The sequence below is a fragment of the Heteronotia binoei genome, chromosome 1 (assembly GCF_032191835.1).
Source record: "Heteronotia binoei isolate CCM8104 ecotype False Entrance Well chromosome 1, APGP_CSIRO_Hbin_v1, whole genome shotgun sequence".
NCBI classification, from domain to species: domain Eukaryota; kingdom Metazoa; phylum Chordata; class Lepidosauria; order Squamata; family Gekkonidae; genus Heteronotia; species Heteronotia binoei.
Genome location: NC_083223.1, coordinates 266451935 through 266479645, shown reverse-complemented (window position 1 = coordinate 266479645; position 27711 = coordinate 266451935). Strand labels below are relative to the sequence as shown.

The 27711-nt window shown below is 49.6% G+C and overlaps 1 protein-coding gene across 1 annotated transcript in view; it reads left to right on the top strand.

Annotated features, from left to right (window-relative positions):
- DCST1 (DC-STAMP domain containing 1) overlaps positions 1–24014 on the top strand; it is a 51346-nt gene extending 27332 nt beyond the window's left edge. Inside the window, exons 11-16 of the mRNA XM_060253138.1 lie at positions 1403–1498; positions 4243–4369; positions 5813–5929; positions 7254–7396; positions 9469–9582; positions 23769–24014. Of these exons, the coding sequence (XP_060109121.1) occupies positions 1403–1498; positions 4243–4369; positions 5813–5929; positions 7254–7396; positions 9469–9582; positions 23769–24014 (843 nt within the window). The remainder of the gene's footprint in view (positions 1–1402; positions 1499–4242; positions 4370–5812; positions 5930–7253; positions 7397–9468; positions 9583–23768) is intronic.
- The last annotated feature ends 3697 nt before the right edge of the window (positions 24015–27711 follow it).

Here is a 27711-nt window from a genome sequence, read left to right as displayed (position 1 = left end):
GCACCTGGAGGGTGGAGAAAGCAAAGGCAGCTGAAAGAGAGAAAAGCAGGAGTCTGAGTATTGCTTTTCTGGATGAAAACTAATTATTTTGGAAAGCAAGCTGGACTTTTTTTGAGCAGAAACGCACAGGAACGCAGTTCCAGCTGGCTTGGTGTCAGGGTGTGTGGCCTAATATGCAGATGAGTCCCTGCAGGACTTTTTCTACCAAAAAGCCCTGTGTGAAACAATGGTGACATCAGGGGTGGGTAACCTAATATGCAAATGAGTTCCTGCTGGGCTTTCTCTACAAAAAAAGCCCTGAAAGCAAGGGACTTTGGAAAGCGAGAGTCTCGTATAGAGTTTCATCTTGATCTCTGACACTATTATTGGCACTTGTGAAGATATGTTGTACGATCCCAATTTGATGTTATTGACCTTCGTTACAATTTGGTAGAGCCAGTTTGGTGTGTGGTTAAGTGTGCGGACTCTTATCTGGGAGAACCGGGTTTGATTCCCCACTCCTCCACTTGCAGCTGCTGGAATGGCCTTGGGCCAGCCATAGCTCTGGCAGAGGTTGTCCTTGAAAGGGCAGCTGCTGTGAGAGCCCTCTCCAGCCCCACCCACCTCACAGGGTGTCTGTTGTGAGGGAGGAAGATAAAGGAGATTGTGAGCCGCTCTGAGACTCTTCGGAGTGGAGGGCGGGATATAAATCCAATATCTTCATCTACCTCACAGGGTGTCTGTTGTGCGGGAGGAAGATAAAGGAGATTGTGAGCCGCTCTGAGATTCTTCGGAGTGGAGGGCGGGATATAAATCCAATATCTTCATCTACCTCACAGGCTGTCTGTTGTGGGGGAGGAAGATAAAGGAGATTGTGAGCCGCTCTGAGACTCTTAGGAGTGGAGGGCGGGATATAAATCTAATATCTTCATCTACCTCACAGGGTGTCTGTTGTGCGGGAGGAAGATAAAGGAGATTGTGAGCCGCTCTGAGATTCTTCGGAGTGGAGGGCGGGATATAAATCCAATATCTTCATCTACCTCACAGGCTGTCTGTTGTGGGGGAGGAAGATAAAGGAGATTGTGAGCCGCTCTGAGAGTCTTCGGAGTGGAGGGTGGGACATAAATCCAATAACTTCATCTACCTCACAGGGTGTCTGCTGTGGGGGAGGAAGATAAAGGAAATTGTGAGCCGCTCTGAGACTCTTCGGGGTGGAGGGCGGGATATAAATCCAATATCTTCTTTTCCTTATATTGTGGATTTAGACTTTGAATATCTTGCAAGAGACTTTCTAATTTTGCAAGATAACCTTTGTTGTTTGGCTGCACAGTTGTTTTGACCACGTGGAGGGTTGTAAGCCTATCTGTCACTCCCATTGATTGCTCTCTCTGCCCTTTCCTGTCTTTTCCCTGGCATTTTCCAGAAGAAACGGACTCTCCTTCCTTTGCGCCGGGCTGAGCGTCCTAGCTATATCGATCCGTACCATCTCATGTTCCAGCCGGCTGAGACCAAGAACCTGGTGAGTGGATGGGTGTTGGAATACAAGCTGATAGATCCGGGTGGGCAGCCGTGTTGGCCTGAAGCAGTTGGACAAAGCAGGAGTCAAGTGGTACCTTTAAGACCAACCAAGTTTTATTTAGAACATAAGCTTTCGTGTGCTCTCTAAGCACATTTCATCAGATGAGGGGATCAGGTATTATGGCTGGAATACATGCAGTTTGTTGATTAAGAGGGCAAACTAACTGATCATATGATCACATAAAACAGTGGGTGTTTTCGCACTTACGTTTTACTGGCGCGACGACCCTCCTCACGCCGGCGGATCTGCAGTGATTTCGCACTAGAAGCGCCGGCGCAGCCCAAAGAGCCGGCTACTTCCGTCGCTAAGCCAGCGCAAACGTTTTCCAGCTTCTTGGCGGTTTCCGTTTGCGCTGGCTTAGCGACGGAAGTAGCCGGCGCAATGGGCTGCGCCGGCGCTTCTAGTGCGAAATCACTGCAGATCCGCCGGCGTGAGGAGGGTCGTCGCGCCAGTAAAACGTAAGTGCGAAAACACCCAGTGTGACTTCGCCATTTGGTCTGGATAGCCATAGAAGGTAATAATAAAGCTCCTTGCCAAATGGTGTTTCTGCAAACCTAGGTAAATCACAAAAGGACATGTATATCCTAGTTATTTACACTCCAACTATTGCAGAGTTAATGTTTGTTTACCTGAAAGAGGAAACGATGTATTGTAGCCTAAACCCAATTGGGAACTGAGTCTTCTATGCTGGGGAAAATTCTAAACAATGTATTGGTCAGAAAGCACCTATGGTGTGAAAAGCTTTGAACTGTTTTCGCACACAGCTCACCTCGCAGTCACAATCCTGTTCCCTCCGCAGCGTCTGGTCGGATTTCCCACCATCTACGCCAAAGTTACAGGAAGCGCCGTGGCTTTTGCATAGCAAGCGTAAACCGCTAAAACCTAGTTTACGTTTGCTACGCAAAAGCCGCGGCACTTCCTGTAACTCCGGCGCAGATGGTGGGAAATCCGACAGACGTTGCAGAGGGAACAGGATTGTGACTGAGAGGTAAGCTGTGTGCGAAAACGGTATTGATGTTGTATGCAAAGCTGAATTGCTCTTTTTCCTGTCTCCATGTTCTCTGGGAACAAGAACTAGCAGACAAAGAGTAATACACTGTAGCCATGTAGCGATGAGACGTAGTTAGCCATGCTAGTAAGCTAAGTTATATTTCTTTTATCCCAAGTACCTTTTCCTGATGTTTTTCTAGTAAACTTTATTTCTTTTGATAAGCTTAAGCCTTATCTCCAGTTATTGCCACTCCACACCTCTGATTTTTAAACGAATATCCCAACAATGGGATGTGCAGGTGAAGACCTGTGAAGCTGGTGGGGAAGTTGGGAGTTTGGTGACAAGCGGTGTTCCCTCTAAGCTGAGTTAGTGTGAGTTAGCTCACAGATTTTTGGCCTCTGGCACATGGATTTTTGTCTAAGCTCAGGAAAAAGAGTCCCAGAGCAAACGAATTTATGCAGTCGCTCACAACTTTAATGCCAGGAGCTCACAAAGTAGAATTTTTGCTCACAAGACTCCATGACTTAGAGCAGGGGTGGCCAAATATGCTTAACATAAGAGTCACATAGAATAAATGTCAGATGTTTGAGAGCCACAAGACATGAACGTCAGATGTTTGAGAGCAGAAAGGAAGGAAGCAAGCAAATAGGTGGGGGAGGGAGAGGTGGAAAGAAAGCAGCTTTAACTTTAAATTTATTCTCCAGGCTGCTGATCAATGGGGAAGTGGGGTTTCAAGAGCCACACAGTATGTGTGAAAGAGCAACATGTGGCTCCTGAGCCACAGTTTGGCCACCCCTGGCTTACAGGAAACATTGGTGACAAGGCCTTTTATCAGCATGTCAAAGGGTGGGGTAATTTCAGAAGGTGCAGCTTCTCTTCCTTTTGGGTGACAAGCCACAAACCCCCTCTCCTATGCTGGGCAGGGTTCTTTCCATTTACCTTCAAAATCCTGAGTTCCCTTTCCAGCCAAGCCAGATGTAGGGTTGCCAATTTGAGTGCGGAAATTCTGGGAGATTTGTGGGGGAGTGGGAGGGGGAGATTTGGCAAGTGCCGTAGAGTCCAAAGTGGTCATTTTTTCTGGGGAAGCTGATCGCTGTAGTCCGTAGTTGTAACTCTGGGAGATCTCCAGGCTCCACACCTATAACTCCGGGAATTCCCATTCTGGAGTTGGCAACCCGGTCTCCCACAATGCCGAGGGTTCATGAGTGGGAGGGGGCTGTCCTCCTAGACGCGCATTGAGCAAGCGTTGTCTCGATCAATTTGTAGCAAGCCAGATGGGGATCTATATTTAGGACTGCCCAGTGGTTTTTGCAGAAAAAGCCCAGCAGGAACTCATTTGCATATTAGACCACATCCCCTGAACTTCGTCACCATTGTTTCACACAGTGCTTTATTGCAGAAAGAGCCCAGCAGGAACTTATTTGCATATTAGACCACATCCCCTAAAGACACCATTGTTTCACACAGGGCTTTTTTGGCAGAAAAAGCCCAGCTGGAACTCATTTGCATATTAGGCCACACCCCCTTATGCCAAGCCAGCCGGAACTGCATTCCTGAGCGTTCCTGCTCGAAAGGAGTTCCTGCTAGAATTTCACCCCTGGTACCACCCACTTTTTAAGCCTTCTCCCCTTCAGAGTTTGCCCTTTTCCTTATCAGTCCCGCTCCACGTTTTCCCACCCCGCCTCTTTTCCAGATGTCGGAGCTGCTGGGCTGCCTGCCATCGCTGATCTTCCTGCTGCTGGCTTTCTGCCTCGACTACTTGCTGTACAACATATTCAGCGCCATCCGACACCATTCCTTTGTGGAGTATTCTTTCCGCAGTAAGTGCCTGGCCGGTGGCACTGGGCTCTTCTCTCCCGCCCCAGAAGGGAGGCTCGCTTCTCCCCACCTTCCCCGTGTTCCACATAGCTTCTGTTCCTTGGACGACAGCCAAATATCGAGAAGGTGGGCAGGTGACTCTTTCCCGGCGGCTCAGTCTCTCCAGAACAGCAGAAAACTTCCACACGCTGCTGCAGTCCTGATTGGTTGGTTGGCAGAGACCTGATTTAACCCAGACATTCCCATTTGGGGTAGGGTTGCCAATCCCCAGGTAGGGGCTAGAGTTCTTCAGGAATTACACCTCATTCCTTGGCGGCAAATGCAAAGAAGAAGCAAGAAAACATTGGAAGCCAGTATATGCTTGGTTGGACACCACAGGCTGAGTTTTTGAATGAAATTAGATGATGTGAATTCCAGCGGTGTATTATGGTATATATTGTGAACTTGATCCAATTTAGATAAGTACAGGTGTGATCTTATAATAGCCATACAATACTGGTTATGTTGACTCTATTTTGAGGTTACTGAAATACTCTGTGGTCTTGTTAGTGGTATCGCAACATGCAGAAAGTACTGCCTTTGTTTCTCAGTTTTCTTTGCTTATCTATCTATCTTTCACTTTTATTCTATTTCTAATTCCCCTTCCTTTTCTTTTCATGGAAAATCAATAAAGCCTTTAAAACTAAAGGAATTACACCCGATCTACAGACTAAAAAGACCAGTTCCTTTGGAGAAATCGGTCATTTTTGGAAGTTAAACAGGTCTCATTTCATTGTGATCTTTCGTTCTTACCCCTTCCCCCAAATACTTCCTTCTGGGCACCATTGTTCAAACCCCTGTGAGAATTTTGCTGAACTCTAAGATCTGACAAACTTTCTAATATTTTCCCCATCCCAAAAAAAAGGGAAAATCACCAAAACATGCAAAAGCAGAGAGATGGAAATCTTCCTCATGCCACTGTGGCCACATAAAAGAAAGTAATTTTAAAAGTATGATGGGGATAAGGTTTCATTATGACAACTATAATTCAAGAAGCATTTGTAAGGTAGATGCTGAGCCGATATAATTTAGTCCACTTTCTGGTGATGTCAGGGGGTGTGTGGCATATGCAAATGAGTTGTGCTAATGAGCTCCAGCACCTCTTTTTTGACGAAATGACCCCTGATGGCGTCACTAATTTGGGTTGCCACTTCCCACTAAATTTGGCTGGCAAAACGCACTCTGCAACCTCTTTTTATTTTGCATTCCCACCTGGAGGCTGGCATCCCTACTAATCACAGCAGTACGGACCACAAGTCTTTAATCATTTGTCCAAGTATGTTTGTGAACCGTTTTATGGAGGACAACCCTACTGCCTGTGCAGAAAGGCTCTCTGGAATAAGGTTTTTTTTGGGAGGGGGGTTCTTTCCTGTGATGACATCACCCCTCCCCCCCCCCCCCTGCAGGCAGCCACCACCTGGAAGTGAAGGTCGGTGGGGACACAATGATGGCGCGACTCCTCCGGAGCACCATCGGGGCCTTGAATACCTCCTCGGAGATGGCGATGGAGGCCTCCAATGTGCGTAAGTGGGGAGGGGCAGGCCGGGCGGCTCCAGAAGGACAAGTCCTGCAAGCACGAGGGATTGTTTTTGTCTGCAGTGCTCTAACTTTCCTGGAACTGCGGGGACTAAGGGTCTGAATTAGGGTTGCTGACTCTGGGTTGTGGAAATTATGGGAGATTTGGGGGTGGGGCCTAAGAAGGGGAAGGTAAGGCGAGGGGTTTCGGCAGCAGGGCTTTTTTGGAGCAGGCATGCACAGGAACGCAGTTCCGGCTGGCTTGATGTCAGGGGTGTGTGGCTTAATATGCAAATGAGTTCCTGCTGGGCTTTCGCTACCAAAAAAGCCCCGCGTGAAACAATGGTGACATCAGGAGGTGTGGCTTAGTATGCAAATGAGTTCCTGTTGGGCTTTCCCTACAATAAAAGCCCTATGTCGAGGTGTGTGGCCTAATATGCAAATGATTTCCTGTTGGGCTTTTTCTACAAAAAAGGCCTGTGTGAATCAGTGGTGACGTCAGGGGCGTGTGTGCTGATATGCAAAGGAGTTTCTGCTGGGCTTTTTCTACCCCAAAAGCTCTGTGTGAAACAATGGTGATGTCAGGAGGTGTGGCCTAATATGCAAATAGGTTCCTGCTGGGTTTTCACCACAAAGAAAGCCCTGCTCAGCGGGATATAACAGACAGACTTGTTTTGTGACTTCTCTAAGTCTTTGTACCCACTTGCAGGTTGGCAGGCCTTATGACAAAATCCTAGTTTGCCTAGGGTGCCCAAAAGACTGGCCGACTGCTTTCATTCCCCCTCCTGAACGCTGGGACTCCCCAACCCACCACCTGCCTCTCTTCTAGGGTTGCCAGCTCCAACTCAAGAAATATCTAGGGACTTTGGGAATGGAGCTGGGAGTAAGGCTTTGACAAGCACAACTGAACTCTAAAGGGAGTTCTGGCCATCACATTTAAAGGGACCGCACTGTTTTTAAATGCCTTCCCTCCTTTGAAAATATTGAAGGATAGGGGCACCGTCTTTTGGAGTTCATAGGATTGGACTCCCTGGTCCAGTCCTTTTGAAACTTGGAGGATATTTTGGGGAGAGGCACTGGATGCTATGCTGAAAATTTGGTGCCTCTACCTCAAAAAACAGCCCCCACCCAAGCCCCAGATACCCACGGATCAATCTCCATTATACTCCATGAGAATCGGTCTCCATAGGGAATCATGGAGTGCCCAGCAGACATTTCCTGCCCCCCGCTTTCTGATGGCCCTGGAGTGGGGGGAGGGCCTCCAAACCGGGAGATCTCCTGCCCCCACCTGGGGATTGGCAACACGCCTCCCTTCCCCTCTGTCTCCTGCAGAGTGTTTGCCCGAACCTCGAGGGATGTCCATAGAGCAGTACCAGTCCTGCGGCATCCTGATGGGCGCCTTGTTCCTGCTGTGTGTCAGCCAGGTGTACGTCTACCGCCTGCGGAGGGTCATCGGTGCCTTCTATTTCCCCAAGGTCAGGATACCAGGCCTACAGCAGACCCCCGAAGTGGGACAGCCTCTGCGTCTGGGCCTAGGGTTGCCAAGACCAATTTAAGAAAGATCTGGGGACTTCGGGGGTGGAGCCAGGAGACTTCGGGGGTGGAGCCAGGAGACTTTGGGGGTGGTGCCATGAGACTTTGGGGGTGGTGCCAGGAGACTTTGGGGTGGTGCCAGGAGACTTTGGGGGTGGAGCCATGAGACTTTGGGGGTGGTGCCAGGAGACTTTGGGGGTGGAGCCAGGAGACTTTGGGGGTGGTGCCAGGAGACTTTGGGGGTGCCAGGAGACTTTGGGGGGTGGAGCCAGGAGACTTTGGGGGTGGAGCCATGAGACTTTGGGGGGGTGCCAGGAGACTTTGGGGGTGGTGCCAGGAGACTTTGGGGGTGGTGCCAGGAGACTTTGGGGTGGTGCCAGGAGACTTTGGGGGTGGAGCCAGGAGACTTTGGGGGTGGAGCCAGGAGACTTTGGGGTTGTGCCAGGAGACTTTGGGGTTGTGCCAGGAGACTTTGGGGGGTGGAGCCAGGAACAAGGATGTGACAAGCAGAACTGAACTCCAAAGGGAGTTCTGGCCATCACATTTAAAGGGACCGCACACCTTTTAAATGCCTTCCCTCTATTGGAAATAATGAAGGATAGGGGCATCTTCTTCGGGGACTCATATAATTAGATCTTCTGGTCCAATCTTCTTGAAATTTGGAGGGTATTTTGGAGAGAGGCACTGGATGCTATGCTGCAAGTTTGGTGCCTCAGCCTCAGAAAACAGGATCCCCCAGAGCCCCAGGAAGCAGATCAATTCTCCATTATACCCTATGGCAGAAATTCCCCTCCCCACCCCCGCTCTCTGATGACCCTGAAGCAGGGGGAGGACCTCCAAACCGGGGGATCCCCTGCCCCCACCTGGGGATTGGCAACCCTATCTGGGGACAAGGCCTTTCTATTGCAGCTGTAAGCAGGGGTCATTTTGTAGAAAAATAGGTGGTGGAGCTCAGCATGCAGGAATTATTACCTTTTGAGGTTCTAATTGTTATTCTGGATTTATTGCATTGTATGAATGTACCTTTCAATATATGATGAAGATCTGTTGGTTCACTGACCACGAACTTTCTATTTCAGCAGCTGCCAGGCTGATATTGGGGGTGGGAAGGGCTGTCAACTCCCAGTTGACATATATCAAGATGGAGAACAGCGTTAGTCTGCGTGGGGCAGTAGAAATGAGCAAGCGTCCAGTAGTACCTTCAGGACAAACAAAGTTGGTGGGAGGGTATGTGAGCTTTCGTGAACCGCTGCTCCCTTCTGACTCGTGGAAGCTCCTCCTCTGCCGCAAATTTGATGGGGAAAGGAAGATGGGAGGAAGGGAATAGATGGGGAAAGGAAGAGGGAGAGATGGAAAGGAAGCAACTTTAAATGCATTCTCCAAACTGCCAGCTGACTTGGAGAAGTGATTTAAAGAGACAAATGCCTAACCGAAGCTGTCCAACAGCACTGTGAGGGCTTTGAGAGCCACACGATGTGTGTGAAAGGGCCGCATGTGACTCCCGAGCCAAAGTTCAGCAACCCCGGCCATAGAGTTTTCAAGGGAAGAGCTAAATAGAGGTGGTTGGCTGTTGCCCATCTCTGCCTAACACCCTTGGACTTCCTTGGCACTCACCCATCCAAGGATTAAGCAGGGATGAGCTGATGAGATCAGGCTAGCCTGAGCCATCCGGATCGTGCTGATACTCAGGGCTTTTTTTTTTTTTGTAGCAGGGACTCCTTTGCATATTAAGCCACACCCATCCTATGTAGCGAATCCTCCCAAGAGCTTACAGGACTCTTAGTACAGGTCTTCCTGTAAACTCCAGAATGACTGGCTACATCAGGGATGTGAGGCCTAATACGCAAATGAGTCCCCGCTACAAAAAAAGCCCTACTTGATATTATAGGTGCCCAAACCTTGGTCCACAGAAAAGGTCAACCCTACCGGTATGCTGTGTTTCTCTCTGCGTTGGCTGATCTGGGCTAAGAAAAACAGCCCGATGTTCTCTCACCCGGTCCCCCTTTCTTTGCAGCGGGAGAAGAAGCGCGTCCTCTTTCTCTACAATGAGATGCTTCGCCAGCGGGTGGCCTTCATCACGGTGCAGCGCAAGCGCATCATCCAGAGATCGCGGCGGCACAAGAGACTGGTGAGTTGCATTGCAGCAGACGGGTCGTGGCTCAGTGGCAGAGCCTGTGCTCGGCATGCAGAAAGTCCCAGGTTCAGTCTCCGGTAGGCTTGCCAATCCCCAGGTCCCAGCGGGGGTTCTTCCGCTTTCCCAGACTACTTCCCGCCCCCAGTCAGCTGGCCGGCGGGGGAAGCCCCATCCCCAAGAGGATTATGTGCCTTTGGAGGCTTCAGTCTCCGATTGAAAGGCTTCCTCTTGGAATGGTGTGTCTGTGTTACTTTGAAGAAGTTGGCAGCAACTCGTGAGTAGAGACGCCAATCCGTCGCTTCAGTCGTCAGAAACGGGGGTGGGGGGGGGAAATATCTGCTGAGCACTTCATTATTCCCTATGTGGAGATTGATTCTCATAGGGTATAATGGAGAATTGATCTGGAGGTTTTGGGGGCTCTGGGGGAGCTGTTTTTTGAGATAGATGCACCAAATTTTCAGTATAGTATCTAGTGCCTCTCCCCAAAGTACCCCCCAAGTTTCAAAACGATTGGACCAGGGGGTCCAATTCTATGAGCCCCAAAAGAAGGTGCCCCTATCCTTCATTATTTCCTATGGAAGGAAGACATTTAAAAAGGTGTGCTGCTCCTTTAAATGTGATGGGCAGAACTCCCTTGGAGTTCAATTATGCTTGTCACACCCTTGTTCCAGGCTCCGCCCCCAATGTCTCCTGGCTCCACCCCCAAAGTCCCCGGATATTTCTTGAATTGGACTTGGCAACCCTAGTCTCCAGCCGTTGGCAGCTAAGAGAAGCAGGCAGTAGTGAATGCAAAGATCGGCTCCCCTGAAGAAAACATTTTAGTGCAAGCTTAAATGAAACTGAAGCAAAACTAAACTAAGGAACACTAAGCTTTCAGCATATGAATTTCCCCATACAGGCTTTCAGTAGTCCTGTAGATCGGTTTCCTTCGAGTAGACTCGGTTGTGGGCAAACGCTTTTTTCTCAATGCCCGACTCCTAATGATGCGGAGAGAGTAAGGAAGGAACCGCTTATGAAAGGACTCCTCACGGTTTCGATCCCTTCGTCAGCCTCCTTCTCCTGATGTTACACGGAGCTGTTATTAATAACATAACATAAATATATATATCCAAATCTAATCCCCCTTAATACAGAGTTGTGGATGCAAACTCACCCTCAGCTCAATTTTTCCAACCGGGGTCTACGCGTGCTCTCATCAGTTGTTCTCAACACGCTTTCAGGATCCCTGCAAGCTTAGTTGCGGCCAGGGCTTTTTTTGAGCAGGAACGCAGCTCCCACTGGCTTTGCATCAGGGGGTGTGGCCTAATATGCAAATAAGCTGCTGGGCTTTTTCTACAAAAATGCCCTATGCTAAACAATGGTGATATCAGGGGGTGTGGCCTAATATGAAAATGAGTTCCTGCTGGGCTTTTCCTACAAAAAAGGCCCTGGTTGCAACGTCTGCAGTGGGATTGCAATCCCTAGGTGGGGGCAGGGGATCCCCCGGTTTGGAGGCCCTCCCCCACTTCAGGGTCATAAGAAAGCAGGGGGGGGGAGGAAAATGTCTGATGGGCACTCCATTATTCCCTATGGAGACCGATTCCAATAGGACAGGGGTAGCCGACGGTAGCTCTCCAGATGTTTTTTGCCTACAACTCCCATCAGCCCCAGCTAGCATGGCTGATGGCTGGGGCTAATGGGAGCTGTAGGCAAAAAAACATCTGGAGAGCTACCGTTGGCCACCCCTGCCATAGGATATGATGGAAAATTGATCTGTGGGTATCTGGGGCTCTGGAGGGGCTGTTTTTTTGAGGTAGAGGCACCAAATGTTCAGCACAGCATCCAGTGCCGCTTCTCAAAACACCCTCCAAGTTTCAAAAAGATTGGACGAGGGGGTCCAGTTCTATGAACCCCAAAAGAAGATGGCCCTATCCTTCATTGTTCCGAATGGACCGAAGGTATTTAAAAGGTCCCTTTCAATGCAATGGCTGGAACTTCCTTTGGCGTGCAGTTGTGGTTGTCACACCCTTGCTCTTGGCTCAACCCCCAAAGTCTCCTGGCTTCACCTCCAAAGTCCCCAGATACTTCCCGAGTTGGACTCGGCAACCCTAGTCTGCAGAAGTTGTGCTCTCCTTGCCCTCCTGACAAGAAAGCTTGCAGGTTCCCAGGCCTCCTTCTGGGCAGGAGCTCACAGGAACAGAGCTCTGGAACCTCTAAATTTTTATTGCGCTCTTTCTTACCCCCCACCCCACCCAAATACTTGCGTCTGGACTCCATTGTTCAAACCCCCTGGGAGAGATTTGCTGAATTCTAAGATCTGACAACCTTTCTAATATCCCCGCCCCCCCAACATGAGAAAATAACCAAAACATGTAAAGAGATGGAAATCTTCATCATGCCATTGTGGCCACATAGGGGGAAGTTGAACTTGTGGATCTTCTAACAAAAATCTGTAATCTTTCATTGAAATCTGCCTCCGTTCCTGAGGACTGGAAGGTAGCAAATGTCACCCCCATCTTTAAAAAGGGTTCCAGAGGAGATCCGGGAAATTACAGGCCAGTCAGTCTGACTTCAATACCGGGAAAGTTGGTAGAAACCATTATCAAGGACAGAATGAGTAGGCACATTGATGAACACGGGTTATTGAGGAAGACTCAGCATGGGTTCTGCAAGGGAAGATCTTGCCTCACTAACCTGTTACATTTCTTTGAGGGGGTGAACAAACATGTGGACAAAGGAGACCCGATAGATGTTGTTTACCTTGACTTCCAGAAAGCTTTTGATAAAGTTCCTCATCAAAGGCTCCTTAGAAAGCTTGAGAGTCATGGAGTAAAAGGACAGGTCCTCTTGTGGATCAAAAACTGGCTGAGTAATAGGAAGCAGAGAGTGAGTATAAATGGGCAGTCTTCGCAGTGGAGGACGGTAAGCAGTGGGGTGCCGCAGGGCTCGGTACTGGGTCCCATCCTCTTTAACTTGTTCATAAATGATTTAGAGTTGGGAGTGAGCAGTGAAGTGGCCAAATTTGCGGATGACACTAAATTGTTCAGGGTGGTGAGAACCAGAGAGGATTGTGAGGAACTCCAAAGGGATCTGTTGAGGCTGGGTGAGTGGGCGTCAACGTGGCAGATGCGGTTCAATGTGGCCAAGTGCAAAGTAATGCACATTGGGGCCAAGAATCCCAGCTACAAATACAAGTTGATGGGGTGTGAACTGGCAGAGACAGACCAAGAGAGAGATCTTGGGGTCATGGTAGATAATTCACTGAAAATGTCAAGACAGTGTGCGTTTGCAATAAAAAAGGCCAACGCCATGCTGGGAATTATTAGGAAGGGAATTGAAAACAATTCAGCCAGTATCATAATGCCCCTGTATAAATCGATGGTGCGGTCTCATTTGGAGTACTGTGTGCAGTTCTGGTCGCCGCACCTCAAAAAGGATATTATAGCATTGGAGAAAGTTCAGAAAAGGGCAACTAAAATGATTAAAGGGCTGGAACACCTTCCCTATGAAGAAAGGTTGAAACGCTTAGGGCTCTTTAGCTTGGAGAAACGTCGACTGAGGGGTGACATGATAGAAGTTTACAAGATAATGCATGGGATGGAGAAAGTAGAGAAAGAAGTACTTTTCTCCCTTTCTCACAATACAAGAACTCGTGGGCATTCGATGAAATTGCTGAGCAGACAGGTTAAAACGGATAAAAGGAAGTACTTCTTCACCCAAAGGGTGATTAACATGTGGAATTCACTGCCACAGGAGGTGGTGGCGTCCACAAGCATAGCCACCTTCAAGAAGGGGTTAGATAAAAATATGGAGCAGAGGTCCATCAGTGGCTATTAGCCACAGTGTGTGTGTGTGTGTGTGTGTGTGTATATATATATATATATATATATATATATATTTGGCCGCTGTGTGACACAGAATGTTGGACTGGATGGGCCATTGGCCTGATCTAACATGGCTTCTCTTATGTTCTTATGTTCTTATGAAGTAATTTAAAAAGTAGGGCGGCAGGAAGGTTTTCTTTGAACAATTATAATTCAAGAAGAATTTTAAAGTAGATGCTGAGCTGATTTAATTGAGTATTCCTGCCGGCGATGTCAGGGGTGTGTGGCAGATGCAAATGAGAGCCAGTCTGGTGCAGCGGTTAAGTGTACGGACTCTTATCTGGGAGAACCGGGTTTGATTCCCCACTCCTCCACTTGCACCTGCTGGCATGGCCTTGGGTGAGCCAGAGCTCTGGCAGAGGTTGTCCTTGAAAGGGCAGCTGCTGTGAGAGCCCTCTCAGCCCCACCCACCTCACAGGGTGTCTGTTGTGGGGGAGGAAGGTAAAAGAGATTGCGAGCTGCTCTGAGACTCTTCAGAATGGAGGGTAGGATATAAATCCAATATCATCTTCTTCTTGAAAAGTCAGCTGCTGTGAGAGCCCTCTCAGCTCTACCCTCCTCACAGGGTGTCTGTTGTGGGGGAAGAAGATATAGGAGATTGTAGGCCATTCTGAGACTCTGTCCTTGAAAGGGCAGCTTCTGTGAGAGTCCTCTCAGCCCCACCTACCTCACAGGGTGTCTGTTGTGGAGGAGGAAGATAAAGGAGATTGTGAGCCACTCTGAGACTCTGAGTGGAGGGCAGAATATATTTCTTTCTTTCTTTCTTTCTTTCTTTCTTTCTTTCTTTCTTTCTTTCTTTCTTTCTTTCTTTCTTTCTTTCTTTCTTTCTTTCTTTCTTTCTTTCTTTCTTTCTTTCTTTCTTTCTTTCTCCTTCCTTCCTTCCTTCCTTCCTTCCTTCCTTCCTTCCTTCCTTCCTTCCTTCCTTCCTTCCTTCCTTCCTTCCTTCCTTCCTTCCTTCTTTTTTCAAAATGACCCCTGCACATCTCCATGTGGATTCCCCACAGGTCGTCTCACACACCGATCTTATTCCACGACAGCATGCAAACCTGTGGCCTTTTTACGAGGAGGCTCGCCCCGGTTTCCTGCTCCTTTCTGTTTACTGCATTCCGGCTCCCCACCCCTCTGGCCGCGCGGGGACCCCAGGGCAGGGCTTCCTGTTGGCTCCGTGAAGCCGCCTCGGACCCTCCCTTCCTCACAGAGACTGTTTACTAAATGGCCAGCCAAACCCAGCACTTGCAAGGGTCTCTCTCACTTGCCCCCCGAGGGGTTGACTCGCTTGCTCCAGCCCTTTGGCTGAGTTCAGCTCTTCTGCCTTGACCTGGCTGGCCCAGCCTGGCCCCATCTCTGGGAAGCTAAGCAGAGATGACCCTGTTTAATGTTTGTATGGGAGACCACCAAGGCCGTCCCGGCTCACGCTGCAGAGGCAGGCGAGGGCGGACCACCTGTTGGTCTCTTGCCTTGAAAACCCTCCAGGGTCTCTGTAAATATAATAATAATAATAATAATAATAATAATAATAATAATAATAATAATAATAATAATAATAATAATAATAATAATAATAATAATATTATTATTTTAATTTACATCCCGCTCTCCCCACTGAAGCAGGCTCAGGGCGGCTTACATGACATAAATACATCACTACAGTAATACAGCAATAAAATTCATAACATTTAAAAATACAATTACATTTAAAACAGGGTTTAGACTAAGAATTTAAAACCACAGTATGATATGGTGCTACAGTCTTGATATATGCGTATAAACATAGAGCGTTTTCACACTTACCTTAATCGGCAGCGATGTCCCTCTTCACCGCGCAGCGTCTGCGCGGATTTCGCACTAATTGCTCCGCAGAACCCAGAAGAGCCGCAAAGTCCCGCGGCTTCTGCGTCGCAAATGTAAACTGGTTTTTGGCGGTTTACATTTGCGACGCAAAAGCCGTGGGACTTCGCAGCTCTTCTGGGTTCTGCGGAGCAATTAGTGCGAAATCCGCGCAGACGCTGCGCGGTGAAGAGAAGAAGAAGAAGAAGATATTGGATTTATATCCCGCCCTCCACTCCGAAGAGTCTCAGAGCGGCTCCCAATCTCCTTTATCTCCCTCCCTCACAACAGAGACCCTGTGAGGTGGGTGGGGCTGAGAGGGCTCTCACAGCAGCTGCCCTTTCAAGGACAACCTCTGCCAGAGCTATGGCTGACCCAAGGCCATTCCAGCAGGTGCAAGTGGAGGAGTGGGGAATCAAACCCGGTTCTCCCAGATAAGAGTCCGCACACTTAACCACTACACCAAACTGGCTCCGGGTTAAGGTAAGTGCGCTCCGGGTTAAGGTAAGTGCGAAAACGCCCATAGTTTTCATGGCGATGATATAATGGTTCCACCTTAAAAGGCTAGCTGGAAGAGGATGGTCTTGCAGGCCCGGCGGAACTGATTAAGGCTCCCCAAGACCCGCACCTCTTCTGGGAGCTGGTTCCACCAGTGGGGTGCTGTAGTCGAGAAGGCCCGCTCCCTTGTCGCTTTTAGTTTGGCCTCCTTTGGCCCAGGGATTTTCAGCAGATTTTGGGAGCTAGATCTCAGTACTCTCTAGGGCTGGATGTTTATTTTTTTTTAAAGTATAAATCAGTTTATTGGTTAAGAAATGGTTTACAACAAAAGCATAACAAAGCCAAAATACGATCGAAACAAATGCCTACTCTATGCCCGAATAGGGTGCATTACAAATGAGTAATCACAAAGCAGGAGTCAAGTTGCACCTTTAAGACCAACCAAGTTTTATTGAGAACGTAAGCTTTTGTGTGCTCTCTAAGCACACTTCATCAGACGAGGGGATCAGGTATTGTTCTCAATAAAACTTAACGTTCTCAATAGAATTTGGTTTGTCTTGAAGGTGTAACTTGACCCCTGCCTTGTTCAACTAGGGTTGCCAATCCCCAGGTGGGGGCAGGGGATCCCCCGGTTTGGAGGCCCTCCCCCCGCTTCAGGGTCGTCAGAAAGCGGGGGGAGGGGAGGGAAATGTCTGCTGGGAACTCTGTTATTCCCTAGGGAGATTTATTCCCATAGAAAATAATGGAGAATTGATCCACGGATATCTGGGGCTCTGGGGGGGTGCTGTTTTTTGATGTAGAGGCACCAAATTTTCAGTACAGCATCTAGTGCCTCTCCCCAAAATATCCCCCAAGTTTCAAAACGATTGGACCAGGGGGTCCAATTCTATGAGCCCCAAGAGAAGGTGCCCCTATCCTTCATTATTTCCTATGGAAGGAAGGCATTGAAAAGGTGTGCCGTCCCTTTAAATGTGATAGCCAGAACTCCCTTTGGAGTTCAATTATGCTTGCCACAGCCTTGATCTTGGCTCCACCCCTAATGTCTCCTGGCTCCACCCCCAAAGTCCCCAGATATTTCTTAAACTGGACTTGGCAACTCTATGTTCAACTGCTTCGGACCAACAAGGCTGCCCACTTGGATCTAGCTAAATGAGTAATAAGTCAAACTAATTGAGCAAATAAGACCATTTAAGCCAGCGGTGTCAAACTCATGGGGGCCGGATCTGACATAAATGAGATCTTCTTGGGCCAGGCCATGTTGGGTTGGGCCGGGCCATGTGTGTACCCATTTAAGATGAGATAGCAGAGATAGAAACTTTGTAAAAGACGCAGACAAACACATACATTTTTTAAAAACTTAAAACACGCTTAAAATGTTAGCATTCATTGGTTTTAAAGATGCTTTCTTTGTATTTCTCCCATGGGATCGAGGGAACTGGGCAAAGGAAGCTCTGGCTCTTTCCTTCCTTCCCCGGGGGACGGGGCAGGAAATGAGCCTCAGCCAATCGAAGGGAGGCTTGGCTTAGTAGCTCTGCTGTGTGATTGAGAGAGAGCCTGGCAAAAGCAAGCTCTCCCCCCGTTCTTCCCCAAGGGAGGAGCCTCAGCCAGTGGAAAAATAGAGGTTTTTGCTCTGAGCTTCTGTACGACTGAGCAAGCCTGGCAAAGCAAGCTGTGATGCAGAAGGAAGCAAGAGAGAGGGAGAAGGAAGCATATGACAGCCAGTTGCTCGGGGGGGCCTGATTCGGCCCCCAAATTGCATGTTTGACATCCCTGATTGAAGCAATTAAAAGAATTCTCCCCCCTTTTTATAACCAGGCTTCATTAGTTATATTTTAACTCTAAACGACTTAACATAAGACTAAAAAGGAAAGGTATTCCTCATGGGTTAATGAAGATGAGGCACTGGAGGGACTAAATTACCAGTTCAGGAAGGGCTCCCATTTTTTTTTAGAATTGATTTTCTAGTGACTTGATCTTTATGGCCTGACCTGGATGGCCCAGGTGAGCCCGATCTCATCAGATCTCAGAAACTGAGCAGGGTTGGCCCTGGTGGCCACTTGGATGGGAGACTGCTGAAGAAATCCAGACCGCTCTACAGAAGCAGGCAGGCCTGTAGCCACAGTCCAATTCAAGAGATATCTGGGGACTTTGGGGGTGGAGCCAGGAGACATTGGGGGTGGAGCCAAGAGCGAGGGTGTGACAAGCACGACTGAACTCCAAGGGGAGTTCCGGCCATTTAAAGGGACTGCACACCTTTTAAATGTCTTCCCTCCACTGGAAATAATGACGGATAGGGGCACCTTCTTTGGGGGCTCACAGAATTGGAACCCCCAGTCCAATCGTTTCGAAACATGGCGGGTGTTTTGAGAAGAGGCACTGGATGCTATGCTGAAAATATGGTGGCCTCTACCTCAAACAACAGCCCCCCCCCCCCCCGCCCAGAGTCTCAGATACCTGCAGATCAATTCTCCATTATACGGTCATTAATCGGTCTCCATAGGGAATAATAATAATAAGAAGAAGAAGATATTGGATTTATATCCCGCCCTCCACTCCGAAGAGTCTCAGAGCGGCTCACAATCTCCTTTCCCTTCCTCCCCCTCAACAGACACCCTGTGAGGTAGATGAAGATATTGGATTTATATCCCGCCCTCCACTCCGAAGAGTCTCAGAGCGGCTCACAATCTCCTTTACCTTCCTCCCCCCCCCCCCCACAACAGACACCCTGTGAGGTAGATGAAGATATTGGATTTATATCCCGCCCTCCACTCCAAAGAGTCTCAGAGCGGCTCACAATCTCCTTTCCCTTCCTCCCCCACAACAGACACCCTGTGAGGTAGATGAAGATATTGGATTTATATCCCGCCCTCCACTCCGAAGAGTCTCAGAGCGGCTCACAATCTCCTTTCCCTTTCTCCCCCACAACAGACACCCTGTGAGGTAGATGAAGATATTGGATTTATATCCCGCCCTCCACTCCGAAGAGTCTCAGAGCAGCTCACAATCTCCTTTATCTCCCTCCCCCACAACAGACACCCTGTGAGGTAGATGAAGATATTGGATTTGTATTCCGCCCTCCACTCCGAAGAGTCTCAGAGCGGCTCACAATCTCCTTTCCCTTCCTCCCCCACAACAGACACCCTGTGAGGTGGGTGGGGCTGGAGAGGGCTCTCACAGCAGCTGCCCTTTCAAGGACAACCTCTGCCAGATCTATGGCTGACCCAAGGCCATTCCAGCAGCTGCGTGGAGGCGTGGGGAATCAAATCTGGTTCTCCCAGATAAGAGTCCGCACACTTAACCACTACACCAAACTGGCTCTCCACACCAAACTGGCTCTCCAGTACCCAGCAGACATTTTTCTCCCCCCCCCCCCCCCCCGCTTTCTGATGACTCTGAAGTGGGGAGAGGGCCTCCAAACCGGGGGATCCCCTGCCCCAACCTGGGGATTGGGCAAACTGGAAACTACAATGTACTTTGATTGTGAAAGCACTACCTTACAAGAGTGGTGTGAAATAACATTCTGATTTTTCTATGGACATTTAATGAGTTTTGATAATAATATAATTGTATCATTATGAAGGAAATTGCTTAAGCATTTATTTGCAACATAAAAACGCAGTGGTTTATTTCTAGTGTTTCCCACCTGGGGACTGGCAACCCTACACAGGGGGGCGTGTGGGGGCACTGCCAGGGCCCCCTGACTGGAGCCAGGAGAGCAAAAGCAGCAGGCGAAGAAGAGGAAGGCAGAGGAGCAGGAGGTGGAGGAATCCATGTGGAATGGGTCAGAAGGGGGGGATGGATAGAACTGCTGGCCGCCGTATCAGGACGGGGGAGAGGGAGGTGGAAGGAAACTCCCCTGCTTGCACGCAAGGTGCCATCCCTTCTTGACTCCACAGTTGTCTGCCTTGGCTGCTTTCAGAGCCTCCAGCTTTTGCCCCTACCTCACAGCAGACTGGAAAGGGTGCCCCCTGACTTTTAAAAACCTGGCTACAGCCCTGGAAGAAGGCAAGGGCAAACCACTTATATGAAGCTGCCCTATACTGAATCAGACCCTGGGTCCATCAAAGTCGGTATTGTCTACTCTGGCAGCGGCTCTCCAGGGTCTCAAGCAGAGGTTTTTCACGCCTACTTGGCCTGGACCCTTTTTAGTTGGAGATACCAAGGATTGAACCTGGGACCTTCTGCTTACCAAGCAGATGTTCTACCACTGAGCCACCATCCACTTCTGTTTGTCTCTTGCCTTGAAAACCTTACAGAGTTGCTGTAAGTTGGCTGAGACTTGATGACCATTGAAGGCCCGGAGCTCTGTCCAGACCTCCCAAAAATGCCCTTTAAAGGTATGTCTTTTAAGAGTAGGAGCGCCAGGCCCTGCCCTAGCCAGCAACAGGGGACGAGGGTAGGGTTGTCAGATTCATAATGAGAAACTCCTAGAGCAGGGGTGGCCGAACTGGGGACCGGGAGACACGTGTGGCTCTTTCACTCACATTGCGTGGCTCTCAAAGCCCCCACAGACCAGCTTGGAGAAGGCATTTCCCTCTTTAAATCGCTTCTCCAAGCCAAGCCAGCCAGCGGCTTGGAGAATATATTTAAAGTTAAAGTTGCTTTCTTTCCACCTCTCCCTCCATCCCCCATCTCTTTGCCTTCCTTCCTCCCTCCCTCCTCTCAAACATCTGATGTTCATGTCTTGTGGCTCTCTAACATCTGACATTTATTCTATGTGGCTCTTACGTTAAGCAAGTTTGGCCACGCCTGCCTCGAGAGATTTCTGAATGGAGCCTGAGAAGGGCAGAGATCTCAGTGGGGTCCTGCGCTAGACTCCACCCATCAAAGCAGCCATTTTCTCCAGGGGAAGGGATCTCTGTAGTTTGGAGAAGAGCCATAATTCTGGGGAATCCTCAGGTCCCAACTGGAGGCTGGCATCCCTGTTAAGTGAAGAGAACCTAAAGAACCTCTTGTTGAGGGCGAAAGAGGAGAGCACAAAAGTAGGCTTGAAACTCAACATAAAAAAAACGAAGATCATGGCCCTATCACTCCTTGGCAAATAGAACGGGAAGACATGGAAGCAGTGATAGACTTCACATTTCTGGGATCCAAGATCACTGCAGATGGTGACTGTAGCTATGAAATTAAAAGATGTTTCCTCCTTGGGAGGGCAGCTATGGCAAACCTAGGCCGTATAATAAAAAGCAGAGACATCACCCTGCCAACAGAAGTCCATATAGTTAAAGCGATGGTATTCCCAGTAGTAATGTATGGCTGCGAGAGCTGGACCATAAGGAAGGCTGAGTGCAGAAGAATAGATGCTTTTGAGCTGTGGTGCTGGAGAAGACTCTTGAGAGTCCCTTGGACTGCAAGAAGATCCAATCAGTCAGTCCTAAGGGAAATCAACCCAGACTGTTCCCTGGAAGGTCACAGATGCTGAAGCTGAAGCTCAAATACTCTGGCCCCCAAATGAGAAAGGAGCACTCCCTGGAGAAGATCCTGATGCTGGGAAAGACAGAAGGCAAAAGAAGAAGGGGGCGGCAAAAGATGAGACGGCTGGACAGCGTTACTGACGTAACTAACACGAATTTGAGCAGATTTCGGAGGATGGTGGAAGACAGGAGGGCCTGGGGTGACTTGGTCCGTGGGGTCGCAAAGAGTCAGACTCGACTGTGCGACTGAACAACAACAAGATGGCTGTGGATGAGATTGATGGACTCCGCCACGGAGGCCGCAGCCCTCAGTTTGCGGGACTCGAACAAAGCTGTTAACCACAGGGTGTTTTAGTGGGCGTTCATTCAGAAGCGACTTAAGGGCACCGCACACAAGGAGGCCGTTACCTGCCTTTGTAGTGAGCTTCTGGACTCTTTGAGCGCAGGATTAAGACAACCTCTTTGCTTTGAGACGTCGTCTCAAGAAAACGGGATCAAAGTGGGGAGATACAAAGAACTTAATAGCTCACCTTGGCACGAGGACTTTTTTTTTTGCCAAGGCACAGGAAATCTGAAGAAAACAGGCTCCAGAAGGCTGCATGTACAATGCGAAATGATTTATATCTCCTTGGGCATCCAGGCAGGATGAATACATCGGTGCCTACTGCCTACTTCCTGGCTACCTCTACTAGATGGTGGAGGGAGAGGGGCTGTTGGCTGGAGCTGTGTCCAGGCATGAGCAGGCCGTAGCCACAGGGGGGCCTGTGGGGCACTACCCCCTGACTTCCAGACAGGGCCCCCTGACTTCCAGGGGGCAGCCCGCTTCTCCCTCTCTCTCTCTCTCTCTCTCTCTCCCTGTCTCTCTCTGTCTCGCCATGGCTGAGCTGCTAAAGTGTCAATAGCGGCAGCCGGAGCTGGGAAGGCTGAATAGGACACAGTGTACTGCAGTAGCAAAAGCAGCAGGTGGAGAGGAGAGAGTGGAGTAGTGGGAAGTGGAGGAAGCCATATGCAATGGGCAGGGGAGGGGGGAGAGATGGAGCCGCTGGCTGCAAAGTGCCGGGGTAGGGGGAGAGGGAGGTGGAAGGAAACCCCTCCTGCTTTCACTCAAGGTGCAGTCTTTTCTTGACTCCATCGTTTTAGGGTTGGCTGCCTTGACGTGGCCACTTTCAGAGCCTCCAGCTTTTGCCTCTACCCTGAGAAGCGGCAAGCCCCGCAATGGATAGTAAAGGGTGCCCCCTGACTTTTTGAAAAAGCCCCCTGACTTTTAAAATCCTGGCTACGGCCCTGGGCATGAGGCCTGGGGGGCTGCCTGGATGCTTCCTGACTTCTGCAGTGGAAGCTGGAAACTGGAGGGAGAAGGGATGAATGCCTGGATGCTTCCTGGCTTCTGCAGTGGAAGCTGGAAACTGGAGGGAGAAGGGATGAATGCCTGGATGCTTCCTGGCTTCTGCAGTGGAAGCTGGAAACTGGAGGGAGAAGGGATGAATGCCTGGATGCTTCCTGGCTTCTGCAGTGGAAGCTGGAAACTGGAGGAAGGGGGCTGTTTGCTGGAGCTGTGTCCAGGCATGATGGATGGAGGGCTGCTTGGATGCTTCCTAGCTTCTGCAGTGGAAGCTGGAAACTGGAGGGAGAAGGGATGAATACCTGGATGCTTCCTGGCTCCTGCAGTGGAAGCTGGAAACTGGAGGGAGAAGGGATGAATGCCTGGATGCTTCCTGGCTTCTGCAGTGGAAGCTGGAAACTGGAGGGAGAAGGGATGAATGCCTGGATGCTTCCTGGCTTCTGCAGTGGAAGCTGGAAACTGGAGGGAGAAGGGATGAATGCCTGGATGCTTCCTGGCTTCTGCAGTGGAAACTGGAGACTGGAGGGAGAAGGGATGAATGCCTGGATGCTTCCTGGCTTCTGCAGTGGAAGCTGGAAACTGGAGGGAGAAGGGATGAATGCTTGGATGCTTCCTGGCTTCTGCAGTGAAAGCTGGAAACTGGAGGGAGAAGGGATGAATGCCTGGAGCTGTGTCCAGGCATGATGGATGGAGGGCTGCCTGGATGCTTCCTGGCTTCTGTAGTGAAAGCTGGAAACTGGAGGAAGGGGGCTGTTGGCTGGAGCTGTGTCCAGGGCCGCGTAGTTGCTTCCTGCCCTCCATTTGATGATCTCCATTTACATCTCCTTGCAATATACACTTTTGTGAAACTTGAGTTTCATAGCTGAGCGCCGAATTTTATAGGACCCGATTGTGAACACAGATTTCATAAGAAAAGCCATCCTGGATCAGGCCAGTGGCCCATCCAATCCAACACTCTGTGTCACACAGCGGCCAAAATCCAGGTGTCACCAGTAGGTCCATCAGTGGGGCCAGGACACTAGAAGCCCTCCCATTGTGTCCCCTCAAGCACCCAGAATACAGAGCATCACTGCCCCAGACAGGGAGTTCCAACAACATGCTGTGGCTAAGAGCCACTGATGGACCTCTGCTCCATATGTTGATCCAATCCCCTCTTGCAGCTGGTGAATGGCCACTCTAACCTCTCAGCTGCCCTTCTCTGACTGGCACTGAGGGCCCCTCCCTTCTCTTTTGCAGGAAAAACCCCTCGTGGACCGGCTGGGGCAATGGTTCCCGTCTCTGCAGCGTTTTCTCCGTCGGCGTTGCATTCTCTGTGGCCTGCCTGAAACCCAGAACTCGGTCCTCTGCACGGGCCCCGATTGTGGCACTGTGTACTGCCGGCTGTGCTGGGAAGACATGGGTGAGGTCTGCTTTGCGTGTGGCCAAGATGACGTGGTCTCCGATGACAGCACCAGCGAGGGAGAGACGGGCTATGCTGACTGAACGGCCGCTGGGGGGCGGGCGACTGTGTATTCCATTATTAAATCACTGATTCGTTTCCTCAGATCTTCTGGTCCTCTTGAATTTCATGGGAGGGGGGTTGGAGGGAAATACAGATACCAAATTTTATTTATATATATATATAATTTTATTTAAGAGTGGTGGACTCTAATCTGGAGAACTGGGTTTGAGTCCTCTGCGTGCAGCTGCTGGGTGACTTTGGGTCAGTCACGGGTCTCTCAGAGCTGTTGTCACAGAGCTCTCTCAGCCCCACCTGCCTCGTGGGGTGTCTGTTGTGGGGAGAGGAAGGGAAGGAGATTAAGCCGCTTTGAGACTCCAAGGGCGTTTTCGCACTGACCTTAATCGAACAGCGCCACTCCTCCCCCCCCCCCCGCCCGCTAGTCTGTGATTGGTGGAAGACCGAATAGCCCGGGGGAGCTGTTTGTGAGAGGGCTACAGTATCACCCTCTCGTACCCAGGTTTCGGTCACGCAAGCCAGGTCCATGTCCTGTTCGAGTAAAAACTCTCGAAGGACAGAGGTTTTGTTATTAATGGATCTTTTGATTTAAATAAATAGCTTGGTGGTTATTGTTTGATTTTGGAACTTTGGTTTTAAAAAATTTCTTCTTTTGAGGATTTTTCTCCCCATTTAGACAGGCTGTGGCTAAGTCACGGAGCACCTGTTCTGCACGTAGATGTTCCTAGGCCCCATCGAGAGCCAGTTTGGTATAGTGGTTAAGTGCATGGACTCATATCTGGGAGAACCAAGTTTGATTCCCCACTCCTTCACTTGCACCTGCTGGAATGGCCTTGGGTCCGCCATAGCTCTGGCAGAGATTGTCCTTGAAAGGGCAGCTGCTGGGAGAGCCCTCTCAGCCCCACCCACCTCACAGGGTGTCTGTTGTGGGGGAGGAAGGTAAAGGAGATTGTGAGCCGCTCTGAGACTCTCCTTGAAAGGGCAGCTTCTGTGAGAGCCCTCTCAGCCCCACCCACCTCACAGGGTATCTGTTGTGGGGGAGGAAGATAAAGGAGATTGTAAGCCGCTCTGGGACTCTGAGATTCAGGGTGGAGGGCAGAATATAAATCCACTGTCGTCGTCTTCTTCATCTCCAGCATCTTCCCTTAGAACCTCAAGTAATATTAAAGCGTCACTGCCAGTCAGAGAAGATAACTCTGTGCTCGATAGACAAATAGGAAGAGCCCATCTAGTCCAGCATCCTGTCTCACACAGCAGTCAACCAGTTCTTCTGGAGGGTCAACAAACAGGGCATAGAGGCTGAGGCCTCCTGCAGATGTTGCCTCCTGGCACTGGGATCCAGAGGTTGACTGCCTCAGAATATGGAGGTTCCCTTTAGTTGCTATGGCTGGTAGCCACTAGTAGATCTATCCTCCACGCAGCGCTGTCTCTAGGGTGTGTGGCACCCCAGGCAGGTTTCTCCCCCCTCCTTCCTGGAACCAGTAGTGAGGGGGAGCAAAGCTTTCTCCCGCGTGTGCTTCAAAGGAAGCACTGCCTCCATCGAAGCCGGTTGGGCCCAACCGCGACACACTCTGATGGTGGGGGAACGGAGCACGCCACTGTGTTGCAGCACTGGCACGGGGAAGGCATTGGCAGAGGAGGCAGGCAGGCAAACTAGGTGGCTGTTATGGGCACCGGGAGTGGGGGAGCCCAATTTGGCACACCTTCCTCCCGTGCCCTAGGCAACCACCTAGTTTGCCTAGTGGGCGATCCGGCCCTGCCTCCATGAATCTGTCTGGTCTCCTTTTAAAACTGTCGATGCCTACGGCAGTTACCACATCCTCCGGCAGTGAATTCCACATTTTAATGACTTGTTGTGTAATGAAGTACTTCCTATTGTCTTTCAATCTACTGCCCATCAGTTTTAATTGGATGCCTTAGTTGCCCTCCTCTGTACTTTCCACAGCTCTATCATGTCATTTTGGAGACAGTGACCAAAACTGCACACAGTGTTCCAAACAAGGCCACCTTACAAAGGGGCATTGTAATAGTGGCTGTTTTATTTTCATTCCCTTTCCTAATCATCCCTCAGCATGTTTTTAAAATTCGGTTGAATCCCGAACGCAAATTTTTTTATTGCTAATAAACAATTTTTATTAGTAACATATGGTAGCAAAACTATCTCTACAACTTATAAAAACTTAAAGTAAAAGAAAAAACTTTCTACCCCATATCTTACTTTTCCCCCTCCCCTCCCCCCGTTACTTGACCCCCGCCAGTGTTATTTACTTAAAGGAAACAAATATTAAAGGTACACTTAATCGAACGCAAATTTTAAGGGTTCCCCTCCCCCACAAACTCCCAGAATGGACTGCTATCCTCCGCAGAATTACCGTATTTTTGGACCATAAGACGCACTCCCCCCCCCCCAAAGTGTGTGGGGGGAAGTGCGTGCGTCTTATGGAGCGAATACTGAAAAAAAAAGAGACGAGGAGGGTGGGGGAGGGGGTCTGCAGCCCCGGGAGACAAGCGCCGGGATCGCTCCCTCCGCCCCCACCGCAAACCCAGACTCACCGGACCATAAACGCCCCCACTTCGCGGTTGCCGGCGGGACACGTGGCTGGCTCCCTCCGCGCCTGCGTGCCTGGCTCCCTCCGCCCCACCGCAAACCCAGTGCTTCGCGCGCGCCTGCGTGCCTGGCTCCAGCCCGAAGGCTGCAATGGCGCCCGCATCCCGTGGAAGATGGCGGAAGACGAAGGTGCGTCTTATGGTCCGGTGTGTCCAATAGTCCGAAAAATACGGTACTTCATTCTAATTCCCTTGGTTTCAGTTTGCATAGCAGAATAGCAGTGCATGAACATTACTGTTTGAATACCTGCTAGTTCTGCTCACATCCTGCTTGCTGGTCCCAAAAAGGGAGCTATTTCACAGCCTCTGAATGGAGTTTTTGTTTGCAATTTTTACAGCGATTTCCCCACATAACTAGACATTCACACTGCCACCTCTGCATGCCAGAGCCTGGTGGGGGTAGGGCGGGATATAAATCGAATAAAATAAATAAATAAATAAAATTAATAAATGCCACTACCTCTGATCTTTAGAAGGACACATCATAAAATGGAGGGGGAAGTGTGAGATTTTTGAGTTGAGACTTATTATTTAGATGTCTTGGTGCACTTTTACTTCCAGTCTATTACCGATAACCATTACTTCCAATCTGTAACCAAATAGCTGACACCGGCTATTCAGGCACAATAAAAGCAGGCAATGCAATCTAGCGCATTTCATTTCAATTTGGATGGCTTCAGCTTCACAGGGGCCAAACCACAAGCAATTCCATGCTTTATATAAAATGGCCAATTTAGTGGCAATGATTTAATGACCGGGATTTAATAAATTCAAGATTTAATAATCCTCATGATTTAATGAGAGCCAGTTCGGTGTAGTGGTTAAGTGTGCAGACTCTTACCTGGGAGAACCGAGTGTTTGATTCCCCCACTCCTTCACCTGCAACTGCTGGAGTGACCTTGGGTCAGATATAACTCTCTCAGAGCTCAAATGCTCCAGAGCAGTGCTTGGAGAGCTCTCAGCCCCACCTGCCTCTTGTGGGGAGAAGAAGGAGATTGTGAGCAGCTCTCTGAGACTGAGGGAAGGGCAGGGTATAAATCCAATTTCTTCTTCCTCTTCTTTCTCCTCCCCTCCCCCATGAGTACTACTGCCTGTTTTCCAGAAAAAAGTGATAAT